Source organism: Hoplias malabaricus, chromosome Y, assembly GCF_029633855.1.
Source record: "Hoplias malabaricus isolate fHopMal1 chromosome Y, fHopMal1.hap1, whole genome shotgun sequence".
NCBI lineage: Eukaryota > Metazoa > Chordata > Actinopteri > Characiformes > Erythrinidae > Hoplias > Hoplias malabaricus.
Genome location: NC_089820.1, coordinates 86,195,889 through 86,213,471, shown reverse-complemented (window position 1 = coordinate 86,213,471; position 17,583 = coordinate 86,195,889). Strand labels below are relative to the sequence as shown.

The 17,583-nt window shown below is 43.3% G+C and overlaps 1 protein-coding gene across 1 annotated transcript in view; it reads right to left on the bottom strand.

The window, feature by feature from the left end:
* The window catches only part of LOC136678580 (ephrin type-B receptor 1-like), a 110,306-nt gene that overhangs the window by 45,780 nt on the left and 46,943 nt on the right, over positions 1–17,583 (bottom strand). The window contains exon 4 of the mRNA XM_066656622.1: positions 15,982–16,137. Within this exon, the coding sequence (XP_066512719.1) occupies positions 15,982–16,137 (156 nt within the window). The remainder of the gene's footprint in view (positions 1–15,981; positions 16,138–17,583) is intronic.

Below are 17,583 nucleotides of genomic sequence, written 5' to 3'. Positions count from 1 at the left end.
GAGTTCAGACATGGCCTCGATTCATCACGTCCCAAACGTTCAATTTTTTAAAAAGGGCTCAACAAAGATGAATCATTAAAAAGTGATTATCTTCCCTCAACTCATTTAAGTTTTAGATGTGATAAGCCCAAGGAAGTTCTCTTCCTGATCCAACTCATAATCACTTCTCAATTCATTGCAGGAAAAGTTCAGACGCCGACAACCCTGTGATCAGGAGCCTGCAAGCATTCCTATAGGATTTAAATACCATAATATCACACATATATCACTGGCATATGGAGTACTGCACATTAGCTGTAGCTCATAGAAGTCTAGTTAATGGTCATTTGTGATACACTGCCCAGCACTGCCCTGCATTACAGGAGTTCAGTTGTGAATATAACTGGTATTTTCATATAAAAGCAGTGACAATACAATGGGAAACTGCAGAACTACATCAAACTGAGGAAAATATAAAATATTGCACAAGTTCTCGTTAGGTTTTTAAAACATTTCACCATTTCAGGATCACCCTTTCACTACCTCTCAATGGTAGTGACACAAACACCCACAAGGGGCAGTGTACACAAACATACAGCAGCAAGTAACCATCCAGCCAAGCCCCCGAGGAATATTTGAGGGATTCGGTGCCGTAATCAATGGCACTTCAGACACGGATGTTGAAGGAGGAGAAAACACGACCCCATCACCCTTCCCCTCCCACTGTTATCCTGTTGGTCGAGGGAATGGAATCGAACCAGCGATACTTTTGGCCACCACTGCCGCACATGATAATTCTATTAAATAAATATGAGCTTAAATAAACATGCTTTTTTAGTTACTATACTCATTAGACCCTGACTGCCCTGAGGGTCCCCCTCTGCCCACACATTTCATAACCATTCATAGCCACGGAGGGTCTTTTCATCGACTAGTAGGAAAACTAATCAAAACAACATTTCACAGAGTCAGAGTTAATCTTAGGTTGCAGCATTAACACAAACACACACACACACACACACATATATTTGGCCTTCCAAGACCAAAGGAAAAACCCAGATGTACAGAACCTTGTGGCTAAGCACTGTTAGAAGAGACGTGACCCAAATACACAGCTCTGCCAGACTAGAGAATGGTGAAAGACATGAACAGCTCAGAGAGATGTCACAGGAACTGAACAAACAGAACCACAGCTTTTCAGGAGCCATCACCATCAGATGTGACAGGGATATTGGTTCTTAACAACAAAATGTGGGTTGGGCTGTTTGGATATTACCAACATTGGAACAAAATTTCTAATAAAGTTGCCAGGAGCTACAAAGGAGGTGTTTCTAATAAAGTGGCCAGTCTGTGGAGATACATGGTCAGTGTTTCTAATAAAGTGGCCAGTCTGTGTAGATACTTGGTCAGTGTTTCTAATAAAGTGGCCAGTCTGTGGCGATATATGGTCAGTGTTTCTAATAAAGTGGCCAGTCTGTGGAGGTACATGGTCAGTGTTTCTAATAAAGTGGCCAGTCTGTGAAGATACATGGTCAGTGTTTCTAATAAAGTGGCCAGTCTGTGGAGATACTTGGTCAGTGTTTCTAATAAAGTGGCCAGTCTGTGGAGATACATGCACAGTGTTTCTAATAAAGTGGCCAGTCTGTGGCGATATATGGTCAGTGTTTCTAATAAAGTGGCCAGTCTGTGGAGGTACATGGTCAGTGTTTCTAATAAAGTGGCCAGTCTGTGGAGATACATGGACAGTGTTTCTAATAAAGTGGCCAGTCTGTGGAGATACATGGTCAGTGTTTCTAATAAAGTGGCCAGTCTGTGGAGGTACATGGTCAGTGTTTCTAATAAAGTGGCCAGTCTGTGGAGATACATGGACAGTGTTTCTAATAAAGTGGCCAGTCTGTGGAGATACATGGTCAGTGTTTCTAATAAAGTGGCTAGTCTGTGGAGGTACATGGACAGTGTTTCTAATAAAGTGGCCAGTCTGTGGAGATACATGGTCAGTGTTTCTAATAAAGTGGCCAGTCTGTGAAGATACATGGTCAGTGTTTCTAATAAAGTGGCCAGTCTGTGGAGATACATGGACAGTGTTTCTAATAAAGTGGCCAGTCTGTGGCGATATATGGTCAGTGTTTCTAATAAAGTGGCCAGTCTGTGAAGATACATGGTCAGTGTTTCTAATAAAGTGGCCAGTCTGTGGAGATGCATGGTCAGTGTTTCTAATAAAGTGGCCAGTCTGTGGAGGTACATGGTCAGTGTTTCTAATAAAGTGGCCAGTCTGTGGAGGTACATGGTCAGTGTTTCTAATAAATTGGCCAGTCTGTGGAGATACATGGTCAGTGTTTCTAATAAAGTGGCCAGTCTGTGGAGATACATGGACAGTGTTTCTAATAAAGTGGCCAGTATGTGGAGGTACATGGTCAGTGTTTCTAATAAAGTGGCCAGTCTGTGGAGGTACATGGTCAGTGTTTCTAATAAAGTGGCCAGTCTGTGGAGGTACATGGTCAGTGTTTCTAATAAAGTGGCCAGTCTGTGGAGGTACATGGTCAGTGTTTCTAATAATGTGGCCAGTCTGTGGAGATACATGGTCAGTGTTTCTAATAAAGTGGCCAGTCTGTGGAGGTACATGGTCAGTGTTTCTAATAAAGTGGCCAGTCTGTGAAGATACTTGGTCAGTGTTTCTAATAAAGTGGCCAGTCTGTGGAGGTACATGGTCAGTGTTTCTAATAAAGTGGCCAGTCTGTGGAGGTACATGGTCAGTGTTTCTAATAATGTGGCCAGTCTGTGGAGATACATGGTCAGTGTTTCTAATAAAGTGGCCAGTCTGTGGAGGTACATGGTCAGTGTTTCTAATAAAGTGGCCAGTCTGTGAAGATACATGGTCAGTGTTTCTAATAAAGTGGCCAGTCTGTGGAGATGCATGGTCAGTGTTTCTAATAAAGTGGCCAGTCTGTGGAGGTACATGGTCAGTGTTTCTAATAAAGTGGCCAGTCTGTGGAGGTACATGGTCAGTGTTTCTAATAAATTGGCCAGTCTGTGGAGATACATGGTCAGTGTTTCTAATAAAGTGGCCAGTCTGTGGAGATACATGGACAGTGTTTCTAATAAAGTGGCCAGTCTGTGGAGGTACATGGTCAGTGTTTCTAATAAATTGGCCAGTCTGTGGAGATACATGGTCAGTGTTTCTAATAAAGTGGCCAGTATGTGGAGGTACATGGTCAGTGTTTCTAATAAAGTGGCCAGTCTGTGGAGGTACATGGTCAGTGTTTCTAATAAAGTGGCCAGTCTGTGGAGGTACATGGTCAGTGTTTCTAATAAAGTGGCCAGTCTGTGGAGGTACATGGTCAGTGTTTCTAATAATGTGGCCAGTCTGTGGAGATACATGGTCAGTGTTTCTAATAAAGTGGCCAGTCTGTGGAGGTACATGGTCAGTGTTTCTAATAAAGTGGCCAGTCTGTGGAGATACTTGATCAGTGTTTCTAATAAAGTGGTCAGTCTGTGTAGATACTTGGTCAGTGTTTCTAATAAAGTGGCCAGTCTGTGGAGGTACATGATCAGTGTTTCTAATAAAGTGGCCAGTCTGTGAAGATACTTGGTCAGTGTTTCTAATAAAGTGGCCAGTCTGTGGAGGTACATGGTCAGTGTTTCTAATAATGTGGCCAGTCTGTGGAGGTACATGATCAGTGTTTCTAATAAAGTGTTCAGTCTGTGTAGATACTTGGTCAGTGTTTCTAATAAAGTGGCCAGTCTGTGTAGGTACATGATCAGTGTTTCTAATAATGTGGCCAGTCTGTGGAGGTACATGATCAGTGTTTCTAATAAAGTGTTCAGTCTGTGTAGATACTTGGTCAGTGTTTCTAATAAAGTGGCCAGTCTGTGGAGGTACATGATCAGTGTTTCTAATAAAGTGGCCAGTCTGTGAAGATACATGGTCAGTGTTTCTAATAAAGTGGTCAGTCTGTGTAGATACTTGGTCAGTGTTTCTAATAAAGTGGCCAGTCTGTGGAGGTACATGGACAGTGTTTCTAATAAAGTGGCCAGTCTGTGTAGATACTTGATCAGTGTTTCTAATAAAGTGGCCAGTCTGTGTAGATACTTGATCAGTGTTTCTAATAAAGTGGCCAGTCTGTGTAGATACTTGATCAGTGTTTCTAATAAAGTGGCCAGTCTGTGGAGGTACATGATCAGTGTTTCTAATAAAGTGGCCTCTCTGTGGAGGTGGAAGTGAATGGGGAGTGTATCTGTTTCACTCAGAGCTTCGGTGAGAATTCTAATGTTGCACCTTCCTAAAGACCACTAAACCCCCAGTGCACTGGCCACTTCCCGCAAAATCTCCGAATGTCATCAGAGTGAAATATCACACCGCCGGTCGGAGGCCTAGAGTTTTCTCTCGTGAGAAAGAAATTCCGGAGCGGTTCCATTCAGCCGCACACACAAAGGGCTATTATGCAGCTGCTCCTCCAGGGACGGTGGCAGGGGAACGGCCAGGAGTGAGAACGAGGTGCTGAAAAGGCTCGAACTCGTGCTGACGACTGACCGCTGGAGCAGAGGGGCTGCAGAACTTCCCTCGCTGGGCTTTCTTCAGAATGGAGACATTGTGAGACACTGTGAAAGCCCAGTTTGTGTTTCTATGGTGTTAACGTGTATGTGTTTGGTCTGGCGGACGACTGGACAATAAAGGCCTCTGTCAGCTCCCCTTGCCCCAGGCGAAATCCATGCGTCCGTGTCCGAGCGCTCTGACCAATACTTTCGCTTACGCTGCAGCAAGCACAGTAGGAGGACTCTGAAGAGAGGACAGCATCCTTTGTGGGTTTAGAGAACAGTCAGAGTGGCGGAGGGAGAGACAGAGATTCTCATTTTATCATTATTATTAATTTTATTATTGATTTATTCATTTACACTTGCCCTGCTAAATGCCATAAAGGTGAAATATTCCACAGAAACCTCTGTGACACGCATTAATCAAAATACCACAAGGATCAAACAATACAGCCGCATTCTCCCTTGCTCTAAACAGCCCCGTTAAGAATGACATCGCCTGTCCCTTTAAATGAGAACGAGCCACAGTTTAGTTCAGCGCAAAGGCCCAGGAGTGAGGAGTAAGGAGCAGAAGTTCTGGATTTTAGCCATTTTTTCCCTGATTCTCTTCCTTCTCTGTTCTCATGTTCTCCATATTTAAATCAGCACTCGTTATGTTTGTTTCATAGTTTGAGGGTTGGTCGGCTCCAGATCTTTGTGTGGGTCCAGCACAAAAATAGAAAGAAGTATGACTTGTGAGACATTATGTTTTATACACCGTCTATGTGTGTGTGTGTGTGTGTTTATGTCTTAGTTACAAAACACCTCTGAAGTGTTTACAGGTGACACAGAAAAGAGCCGCCGCTAAAGCTACATCTGTCACTCAGTGTGTGCTAAATGCTAACACTCCAAGCACACTCGAGTCCACAGCTCTAAACCTGCTGTACTGACGTGGCCCACTGTCAAACAAAGCTGTCGCCAGGGGTAACAGTGGCATAAAGAGCTCTGACACACACACACACACACAGAGCGAGAGCGAGGGTATCAGGCCTGAGATCAGACTGGAATCAGCCCTGGCAGCCGTTAAGCGTCCGATTAGAGGGCTAATATGAGGCTAACTGGGATTTGCCAAACGACTGGACGTGTCAAGCCTCTTTGTCTGATTGTGTGTGTAGTGTTTAGACACAGTCAGTGTCAATAAAGAGGGGAGATCATGATTATCACACACACACACACACACACACACACACACACACACACACACTTAGACATTTACCCTAGGGTGTGATGTTTGTGTGCTTTTCTATGAGATTAGGAACAAATCTTGCAGGTGAAGCTTTAAAGCACAATACACACCACAGAGCCACAGAGAGAGAGAGGGAGAGAGAGAGAGAGAGAGAGAGAGAGAGAGAGAGAGAGAGAGAGAGAGAGAGAGAGAGAGAGCAAGACTAATCTCTTTAACCATGGACAGTGTATGGCAGAGCATTGACTGGGTGCTGGCACAGCATGGATTTAGCCTGGAATAAACAACACACACACACACACAGAGTGTTAGTGCCAGCAATGCTTCCACTCTTTATTGTCCCATAACAAAGAACTGACCCCATCCTCAAAATAAACAACTGACACCAGCAGCATTCAGTTTAATCCCTCAATACATCTCTCTCTCTCTCTCGCTCTCTCTCTCTCTCTCTCTCTCTCTCTCTCTCTCTCTCTCTCTCTCTCTCTCTTTTATGTAATAAACTCCCATATCTATTGCTATATTTCTATCATAACACTTAAATGATTTCAGTACTGGGCGGTGGACGGCGCGGTTAGGGGTTGGGATTTAGGACGTCAGAGCAATGCACATTGAAAGTGTTTACTAGATTCACTAGTACAACTATCATTCCACCCTTTAGCTTGAACCCACCCCGTCCACCAATCACACATGCTACACTACCTGCTAACAGATGCCCACCCTGGCTACAACTGTGCATGTGATGATGGGAGACCAAGAACCTCCCAAACCACTCTCCTGCTGATGAAGCCAGTGCTTAGACCACTGTCGTGAGCTAGTTCAGGACTCAAAGAGCATTCGCAATTCCACTGTCTTCCTCCACATCAAATATTCACCAGCCCCAAGAAACTGATTGGCTTAGACGCCCTCAGCGACAGACTCCACCGTCTCTGGAGCATCCCTCTCCAGCATTTAAAAAAACTAGCCCCCCAAAGTTAGGAGTGAAAAGAAACACAGAACTCATTACTGGAGTGCAAACATTGGAGTGCACATTTCTAAGCAGCCTGAGTTGTGTTTGAACTGGCTGTGTTCCAAATAAAACAGACAGGCGCTGAATGTAATTCTGAGGCATTTGCCTAAGATCAATATCAGTTTTCCCTAAGAAAATACTACAGAGATAGTGGGTAGAGAGAGAGAGAGAGAGAGAGAGAGAGAGAGAGAGAGAGGAATGTTATAATTTCTATGAATCCATATTTGTAAGAGTCTCTGTCTCTCACACATATATGAAAGTATGAAAGTAAGAAAAGCATGGTTGCAAATAAAAAGGGGGGGTGTGTAGTGAGAGAAGTGGCAGGACAGATGGTTGAATGGCTGGATAAAAAGGATGGAAGGATGACTAGGTGAAAGAATGGATAGATGAGGAAACCAGATTGTTGCAGAGAAAAACAGTCAAAATAGGTACAAAGATAAATTCTGATAGCACACCTATGGGATGTGTAATATTAGTGTAATATATAAAATGATGGTGTGGCTTGTGTCTCCCATGTGTTACACTGTGTTATAAGTATTTTTCGAGTGGGTTTTACTGACATGGGGTGGATAAAAATAGTTGCCAGAATATTGTTGCTACATAAAGTAAAATACAAATCTCCAAACTAGTAACTTAAATAAACGTAAAATTCAATGCAATAAAAAGACTTATTTCGCCAGAAGTAATTTTGGAGCATTTCCACTGTGAAGGACAGGTGCTGTGTTCAATAACAGAGATGCAAGTTTTTCTCTTTAGACAGCAACAACATGTTTGTCCTTTGCCAATGTCACTGCAATTGTTGCCAACTCTAAACATCAGAAACTTGAGACTGTACCCTGGGGAGGGACACTCCGACCTGGAGGAATAATGGGGGCCTTGCTCTTAACTGAGGGGACATCTCATACCCTGCAGAACTTGAAAACCATCCAGGAGAAAAAGGGGCATCCCTTGCCTTAACCGAGGGGACAGACCACCACCATCAGATCATCAAATCTCTACACAAACCCGGTTGGTATACCAACTCCAGTGATAATTATGACAATGATTATGACTCGAGATTGTGTGTTTGGGTTCGGCAGAGAGCGAGGCATCCCCTCGCTTCAGGGCAAGCCACTAATTTAAAGGAAGGGGAGCCTTGAGTTTCCAAGCTTCTGAGTTCCTCAGAATCAGGGGAGCTGCCACCACCATGAGATGTATAATGAACACTTACAGTACAGTAAAACTCTCACGATGTACGTGTATGTTTATGTCAGTTTGGACCATTTCTAATGCTCCATTTCCACATGGTGTGAAAACGTATTCTTCAAGGGGTCAGGGTGGGGACACATAAACACACTGGGTAAAACATGTATGGAAATGCTGAAGCAATCACATGCTGCTTTGTGCATAAGCTCCTCATTTCAGATAACTGTGTTTGTGTGTGCATATGGATGTCCGTGTGTGTGTGTGTGTGTGTGCGTGTGTGTGTGTGTGTGTGTGTGTGTGTGTGTGTGTGTGTGTGTGTGTATGACAACAAGCCTATACATGTCTGTGTATGTGTGTGTTTGTGTGTAAAGGGGGTTTAAGCACACTGCAGAGTCGGTTGGAGGCAGTGGCTGCAGCTTGAGGATTAGCAAGGCAATTACAGTGGCTTAAAGTGTGTTTACCGCATCTGTACCAATGCCACAGCCCAGTCCCTGTATGTGTGAGTGTGTGTGTGTGTGTGTGTGTGTGGAGTGTGGCCGAAAAATATATAACAGTAGGAAGTGTCCAGAACCTCATTTCATTTCTCACATTCCCTTAATACCAATTCCTACTTGAGCTTGTTGCTTGTTTACACTTTGTTGGAACATGTGGTTCAATTTGGACTGTAATTCAGTAACGTTTGGTCGTTCACTTGTTCACTAAAACGTGTCCACAGTTTAGCCGTCTGAATGCAACAGGACTTTTGCTCGTTAAAAACTGTATTCCACTTTGTCAAACTACGGAAACTATTTAACTCAAGCAACAAATCTGTGACATCTTGTAATTGCTTTGATTTGGGCAGTGGTCATCTCCACCATGTTTCTTTTGACACAAAAATATGTCAGAGCTGTTCCACTACAAGCTTTTGGACATGAAAAAAAAGTATAAAACAGGTCAACCGTAAATTGTTTGGACTTGAGGAAGAACACATAACTGGTCCGTCCTAAGATTGTGATATGGGACATAGGTTAAGACTGGTTCACCAGAAGCTAGAGTACACTACAGAGTATAGTATCAGTCATCTATAAGTATTTGAACACAAGAAAGAAGTTAGGACTTTCCTGATACAAGTTTCTAGGCACAAAAAAAGAATATTGCACATAGTTTTTGGACTGTTTTACCACAAGATTTTGGAGCTGAGAAAGAATATAATACTTTTCTACCATGAGTTCTTTGGACACTGGAAAGTTTTTGGACATAAGACCGGTCTACCATCAGCTTTTGGACATGAGAAATACATCAAGTCAGGTGGGAAAGAGCCGCGACTTGTTCCACAAATAAATTCCTGTAATTCAAATGTGATTAATGATATTCAACGTAATTTGGGGCAAGGTGTGTTCACTGACTTTGAGAAAAACAAGCCACCAGGATTGTGCTATAGAACAACACAGAGATGCAAGATTCAGCATGCTGTCCAACCGTTTTGATCTTAGCAATGCAGCTTACATAACTATAGGTAGGTAATGAAAATGCAGTGTGTGTACAGCGGTGTCTAATGTGGTCAAGATCCATCTGTAAGCACTTCCCAGTGTGGTTTTACTGATGGGAGCATAATTCAATCACACTACACACTAGACGTGGTTACACCTGGCTTTTATTGTGGTGAAAAACAGAAAGAGGTCTGATCAAACAAGCTCTTTAATGAAATAGCAATGCCCAATAATACCCAGAGTAACTATCAACAAGACTCAGAACAACAGTCAGAGAAACTTACAGTAATGCTCACTTACAACAAATGCAAGTTTATAAGTTTAAGCGTGAGACCAAGGAAATGGACACCCAACCTTACAGGTACCCACACACACATTTGCGTTCCTTTTTACTCATATCCCACATTTGCCACTCCCAAGCCAACCAGGTAAAAAGCCCAGCTCTGTCTTAATGCAGCCAATCGAGTCCAATCAACTCCACATCCCCACACTGTAACAGAACCATGGAACAGGGAATGGTTCAATAAACTGAGCTAACCTTCAACTGCCAAGTGCTTTTTAAAGCTCTGAGAACATTTCAAAGAAGGTCACTTGTGAAAATGACACGTTTCCTCATGTTTGGTTGCAAATATGTGGGTCAGAATTAAGAAAAAAAAAAATATATATATATATATATATATATATATATATATATATATATATATATATATATATATATGGTTTTATATGGAATTATATATCGATTTAAATCCCACAAAACAATAAATATACAATGCAAAATTCACATAGGGGTGTTTAATCTAATAATAATCCCCAAAACATCCAAATAACATACATAATACTGAAAATAACTATCAATAATACCAAGAATACACACTGTAGCATCCAAAAACACACAGAGGAATACCCAGAGTTGCCAATCCACCTACCAACGTGTGTTTTTGGACTGTGGGAGGAAACCAGAGCACCCGGAGGAAACCCACGCAGACACAGAGAGAACACACCACACTCCTCACAGACAGTCACCCGGTGAATACCCATGCAGACACAGGGAGAACACACCACACTCCTCACAGACAGTCGCCCGGAGGAAACCCACGCAGACACAGAGAGAACACACCACACTCCTCACAGACAGTCACCCGGTGAATACCCATGCAGACACAGGGAGAACACACCACACTCCTCACAGCACAGACAGTCACCTGGAGTGGGAATTGAACCCACAACCTCCAGGCCCCTGGAGCTGTGTGACTACCTGCTGCGCCACCATGCCCTTATACACCCAGTAAAAGTATAATTACTGACCATCGATGAAAGATGTGCACACTTATATTTCAAGTCAGATTTGCCCATTTATAACTTTGATGAATAAGGGCCACCAGTATCAAATAATACTTAAAAATCCAGTACCCCTCAGTGATGCACTTCGCCTGCACTAATGGGAATCGAATGGGATTTTATGAGCGTTAATAGGAAAAAGTCTGGGTTTGATAAAAACATAAGCCAACATACTACCTTTAATCACTTCAGAATTCCACTGCTTTGTCCAATTAACCAGCAGGCTATCACACACACACACACACACACACACACAAGTTTCTAAGGGAATAATTTAGGCTCTGATGAACACTCCGGGCTCTTTAAGCTGGTCCCATTGACTCGGTCTCCCACAGAGAAGAAGAGAGAAAGACCAGAGAGAAGCATATGTGCCTCCAAGAAGAGAGAGAGAGAGAGAGAGAGAGAGAGAGAGAGAGATAGTTTCAGAAAAAGGGAGCATCAATCAGTCCCTTAGGGGAGTAGAAAAGCAAAGTATGAAAGTGTGTGTGTGTGTGTGTGTGTGTGTGTGTGTGTGTGTGAATGCTTGGCCAGTCCTGGGTTGAATAGTGGAGCTCCAGAACCCTGCTGATACACTCCTTGCTCTCCTATCCATCACTGCCCTAATCAGCCTCGTTTCACAACCTCTCTCTCACTCATACCCCTTCTATCTGTCTCGCTCACTCACGCACACACACACACAGAAGCACATACTCTCTCCCTCTCTCTCTCTCTCTCTCTCTCTCTCTCTCTCTCTCTCTCTCTCTCTCTCTGAGACACACTCACTATGAACTGCTACAGGAGAAAGGGTATATGGGTGTCACAGAAAGAAAGAGAGAGAGAGAGAGAGAGAGAGAGAGAGAGAGAGAGAGAGAGAGAGAGAGAGAGACTGAGAAGGAACAATCCAGGACACAGAAAATGAGAAAGTATGGACTCCTCCTTTCATTGAACCAATTAGGCAGCTGCTCCATGAATAAATAAAAGCTAATGAATGCATGTGCGGCAAAACACACAAGCTCCCTTCATTTCCCTCCGAGGGCGAATTAAATCAAGCTGGACGTCCAATAACTCGCCACCTCCTGAAAAAGTCCCGTCCAAAACAAACTAAGTGTCCGCCGGTGGAGGGGCCGTTATTAGTAAAATAATTATGGCCGTAAGGATCAGAGCCTGGAGACTTACACTAATGATCCCATAATCCATATGCATTACTCCAGAGCCACTGCTAAAGCCCACTGCTGCGGATTCTCCACTGCCGCATATCACTGTAACTTTCTTTTGAAATCCTGTCCCTTTTGCATCGGGAAAAGCGGTGACTTTGACTTTCCGATGGGAATGTTAAACCTTGGAATTGTGTTTCAGCAAGAATGATAATCTAAGGAAGCTAATCTAAGGCTAAGTATATGACAGTAAAATAACTAAATAAATAACTAACTAAATAAATAAAACTGGGATCATAATGACCTTCCCATTCTATGCTGTTGTTACCAAAGCTCATGAATTCATATTTATATTCATGCCTTTGGCAGATGCTCATGTACACGCTGACTTGTCAGTTTAGTCAAACTAAGACCCACGAGTCCCAAGGACACTTACTGGTGTGGTGCGGCATTCTACACCCCAGTCACAATTCAAATCCCAGTCTGCTGTGTGCCGAAGTGTTAGCCATCTTCTTTTTGAAACAAAAGTATGCTGAATCTTCCATGCCAGAAAGTGATCAGCTAAACATGAAAAAGTCAATACAGGGGGTCCTCGACTTACGACGTTGATCCATTCCTACGTCGCGTCGTAAACCGATTTTCAGTGTACGTCGGAACATACATACATACTGTACAAAAATAACATACTGTAAGCACTTATCCTACAATGTGACTGGGGTGATGCCGTCCTCCTCGGTCCCGAGCCGCGTAACCGTGTATTCTACCACCGCGCACACCAAACACGAAGTTTGCGTCACGAAGTTTGCGTTACGACGTTTGCGATGCAAAACCACTTAAGTAAAAAAAAAAAGGCATGTGAATGTACCACCGATGCAGTGACACACATTGGGATTTTGAAGAGGCATAGGCTGCAATCCATGCCAAAACCTTTCCCAGGAAGTATATGGTTATTTCAGCAAGACAATGCCAGACTTCTTTCTGTATGAGTTTCAAAAGCACAAGCTTGTGCCTGACAGGTACGCATCTGTCACATGTTAAAATGTATAAAGAACAGTGTCAGATAATGTTTTTTACCAAGTAAGAATAGGCAAGATTCCACTTGCAAAATAACAAAAATTTAGTGTAATTAAAAAGTGTAATTAAAACAAAAGGTGATATAAAAAAGCTGTAGAAATACTTCATGAACATTCCTTTAGATTGCAGGCATGTATTTTTGTAATTACAAAATGTCCTGAAGTATCTGGGTGTGTATGACTTTTAAAAATTAAATCAATAAGCCAGAAGAGGTTGTGTAATACCATGTTTTTCTGAACAATGAAACCCCCCCACCCCCAACTCCTAGTCTACTAGTCAGTATATGTGGAGGTGCACCTGTGTTTCCTCTAAGACAAATGAGTATAACTCATCACTTCCTTAAAATATTGTTAAAGAAATGACACAGAACAGCTTAGCAGACAAAGGACAATGCAAACTGCCCAGGTGTGTCACATCAGCTGACATATATCAGTGCTAGCTAGCCCCATCAGCAGAGATGGTCCAAGGCCGAATGTGCTCTCTAGACTCCTGGTCTCAGATAGCTGAGTTAACACTAGGTACTGAACCAGTAATGTTGGCAAACACCTCACAGGACCTTGGTTCAACTAGTTGGTTCATTACACAGTCCGAATGGCATCACCGAGAGCTCAAACCAAAAAGGCAAAGGGTTTAAGCGAATATTGCCTATCAAATATGAACACTAACTTATTCTGACTTGTGTTTGCCTCTGAAAACACTGAGGTCTATGTGATTTCTTTATGCAACTTAACCCTTAAGCAACCGGACAAACAGAACAAGGAGGTAAAACACACATATGGCTTCAATCTTTCATTCATAACAACGATTAAAAAAAGAGGACATCCTTTTTTCATGAATGGGGATTCTGCAAACTAAAAAGAGAATGAGATAGATTGCTTTTCTCTTGACCTACATAACATGGTCCATTTACTCTCTTCCCCAGTGGCTACTGTGTAAGAGGAGGAGGAAGAGGAGGAGCTCACAGCAAAGAGAGGTGCGTCAATCAATCCAACCAATCATGTGCCTTCCCTTGGCTTCATTGGGTACTGATTAAACTTTCAGAATTGTGAACAGTTGTGGAAGGGTGTACATGCATTATATCTCTAAACTAGCATCTCAGCTATAGTCTATCTGGAGCTTATGGAGACCCCCAGGAGACATGGGCTATACCCAGTAGCTGTACCTGATCCCTGGGAACCTGTTCCTGAGCGCAGCGTTCCTCCTCCCTCATTGATCTTCCAGATGCCTCCGCGAGAGGCGAGACTCTGACCCACTTCTTCACATAACTGTTCCAATGGCGAGCACTACTCTATCACATTAATGGCACAAAACTCCACCTGACCTACATATGGGCTCTAAACTAGACTGCCCTGCTTCCACAAATGCACAGCTCCTCAAGCCAGCCCTTTGGGACAGCCGTCTAGTCAACATTTCTGTTCTGCTCCAGCCCCCGACACATATAAGCCAGGTAATGAGCATTCTCCAGCCCTCGATTACTTGGTGTGTTTCTGGAGCTTTAGCAGAACAAAACTGGACAGGACAATAGTCCCCACGGACAGGATTGAGAAAGCTGCTAGTGGAGGATGGATGAAACCTTGCACTGAGGGTTATGCTGTAGAACAGGGGTGATACATTCTGGGTTTGTGGACCCAGAGTTGATGGCAGTTTGTTGACTTCCCTGCTATAACACACCTACTAGTTTCAAAATGTGTTTAAGCACATGAATGTCCACAAGGATTTGGACTTTGGCCTGTCGTAACCACAATCTTTGCCCTCACTGTAGAGGACATTAGAGCTAGAAAAGCCCTTGGCTAAGGGCCACATGTCGAGTAATGCAGAGGCATATATGGTTGGGAGAATATGAGCAACTGGACACATTCTCATTGGGTGGGAGGAATACATTACCACCCAGTCCACCAACCTGAACCTTAAAATCAAGAGCTGGTTGGAATGACTTGGGAGTCCAGCTTGGAAAACCATTACCGGGGGAGAGAGAAAGGCTTGCAGTCCATGACAATCCTAGTGAGTCCTTGAAAACTGGGTTAAGACCTCTTGCGTTTGGTTAAATGATGTGAAAACCACCAGGCTACAGAATAAGAAGCTTGCTGACTTCAAGCTGGCCTTCTATACCCTAGGACTTGTCATGCTAAAACCTGAAATTGAATCCCATTAATGTAGGAAAAACGTTGATTAACCTTGAACAAAACACTGGGTTTAGCCTTAGGGTCCACATTCATTACATATCCATGGTTATGTAACAATTGCATTATGTACTTGTGAATTTCACCAAAACAACTCTTTTTTTTTTTTTGTCATGTTCATTTTGGGTTAAAACCTCTTACATGTGCGCCTTGAGTCTGTGTGTGTGTGCGTGCGCTGTGCCATGACCTAGGTGCGTATGTGTGTGCCCGGTCACAGAGCTTTCTTGCATGGCCGGAGGTAGGTTGCTGCTATGTTGCTCTCTGACTGATTGAAGTTTGGATGATCACACTGCTGTATTTTGTCCGATTAGTTGTTTGACTTGTCCTGTGTGAGTTTGCAGAGGTTTGAGTTTGTTATTTTAGCAAATTTTATCTTGAGAATATATGGCTAATTCTAGCAAGCTAATGCTAGCGCGCTAATTTAGATCGGCCACGAGCAAGGGAGATCTGACCTGTGTTTTAATGGCATACGTTTTCTATCATCAGGAGAGCCAGCCTAGCAGATACATGACACACGACTCATGGTTATCTTCCTGTACTACAGGTATGGAGTGTGCTGTCATTAAAGGAACTAGGGATCCAGTTCTGTCACATGTCCCATAATTACACGGCAGAACACAACGCAGTGGGTGGGTTACAGTTACATATGGTTATATATAATTCATACGAACAGATTTGCCTCATCAGGCAACTATCAGGGCATTCAGTGAGCTTAGTCAAGTGGCCAATCATCAGGCACAAAGTGTATATAAAATCACGGGGCTCCCAGAACCAGGAAGTAAAATTGCTAGCATTGTGTAAACCTCAGTCTCCCAGGCTTCTGAGGTGTTATATGTATATGTAAAGTGTGAAGACTCACTGGTGCAGGGCATGTCTGGCTGGTCTCCGTCTGCTCTGTAGTAGCCGTTCCTGCACACACAGATGGTGGAGGCCTCAGATGTAGACCGGCTGTTGGGGGGACACTGCAGACATAGCTCTGTGCCCTGACTCGACTTGAAGGTTCCTGGAGGACATGCTGCAGAAAGGGAGAAAAGCAAGAGAAGACACTTAGTATTGGAGCAGACATTTCTGTAAAATCACAGCACACTTCCACAGAGAGAGAGACAACCTTTAAATAACTTATTTGCTGCAAAGTTGTAAGATGCCAACCCCAGACCTAACCGTACAAGTCAACAGACTCTATACAAACACTATAGCATTAGTAGAATGCCTGAAGGACTTTATGAAGGGTTAAATCCCAACCCCGGACCAGTGTTTGCGAGGAGTTTGGTGTGTTCTCCCCGTGTCGGCATGGGTTTTCTCCAGGTGTTCCGGTTCCCTACATTCACAACAACAAACGTCACCTCTCACCTGGACCAGTGGCGTATTAATGCTGCATAATCACCATCAAATACTGCCCAAACCCTACAATCAACTCACTGCAAACCTTCAGCCACCAGTCTATTTGTTGGTACCCATCTTCCCTATAAATATTCATGCATGCTCATTAATATGCATGACTTGGATACCTGCATAGGAGGAGCACGCATGATTAATATGTTAATTTATCGCCCAGCTCATCTATTTGCGCTTTGAGAAAAATGGATGGAGGGAAAAGGAGAGTAAACAAAGAGTGGGACCAGTGACCAGAGAAATGGATGGACTCAGCGGAGGGAAGGACAGAGAGGGAGTGTCATTCTCTCGCTTAACGAGAGAGGAGAGGAATAACTCATCCCTCTTTCTCAGCCCAAATGAGCCAGGGCCGTCCTCCTCCACTGATGGAGAGATTACATCTTCACACCTTCTCCCGCCTCCCCCTCCCCCTTTCTACTAAAGCCTTCTGGGACTGAATTAAACATTTTACAGTTCATTAAAACAAAAAGGAAGATATGTGGGGTCCGGGGGCAGCTCAAACTTTATTAGACAGTTGAATATTTAAGAATGGCCTTTTAGCCCTCGCGACACAGGCTGCAATTGTATGAGCTTCAGCACAAGAAAGCTGCAATTTATGTCTGTTTTTTTTCCAGTTGAATGACTGGTGTGTGCCCATACTGTCTGGAAAAAAAAAATGGAGCCTCTGCTAATGGTCATCCAGTTCAAGGCATTGTATTATTCTGGCATATTATTATTTCTACACTACGCCCAAAAGTATACTGGCACAATCTCTGTAGAAAAGTACAGAATAAATGCTGACCCAACACAGTGCCACCACACTTTTCTATTCCTTTTCCATGAGTCAACACAGTTCTTAATGAGATGTCGTTGACCTGCTTTGGTCAAAATACCACAAAGATCAAACACAACAGCAGCACCCTCCCTCAGTTTAGACTGGTGTGTGTCATTGCATGTTCACAGCAATGTTCAACGCGAGAGCCTTGGAGTGAGGATTGAGGAGCAGAAGCTGATCTTTTTTAGCCATTTTCGCTCAGTTCTCTTTCTTCGCCATTATTGTTTCCAACCTTTTTCCGTTGTGGTTTTATTT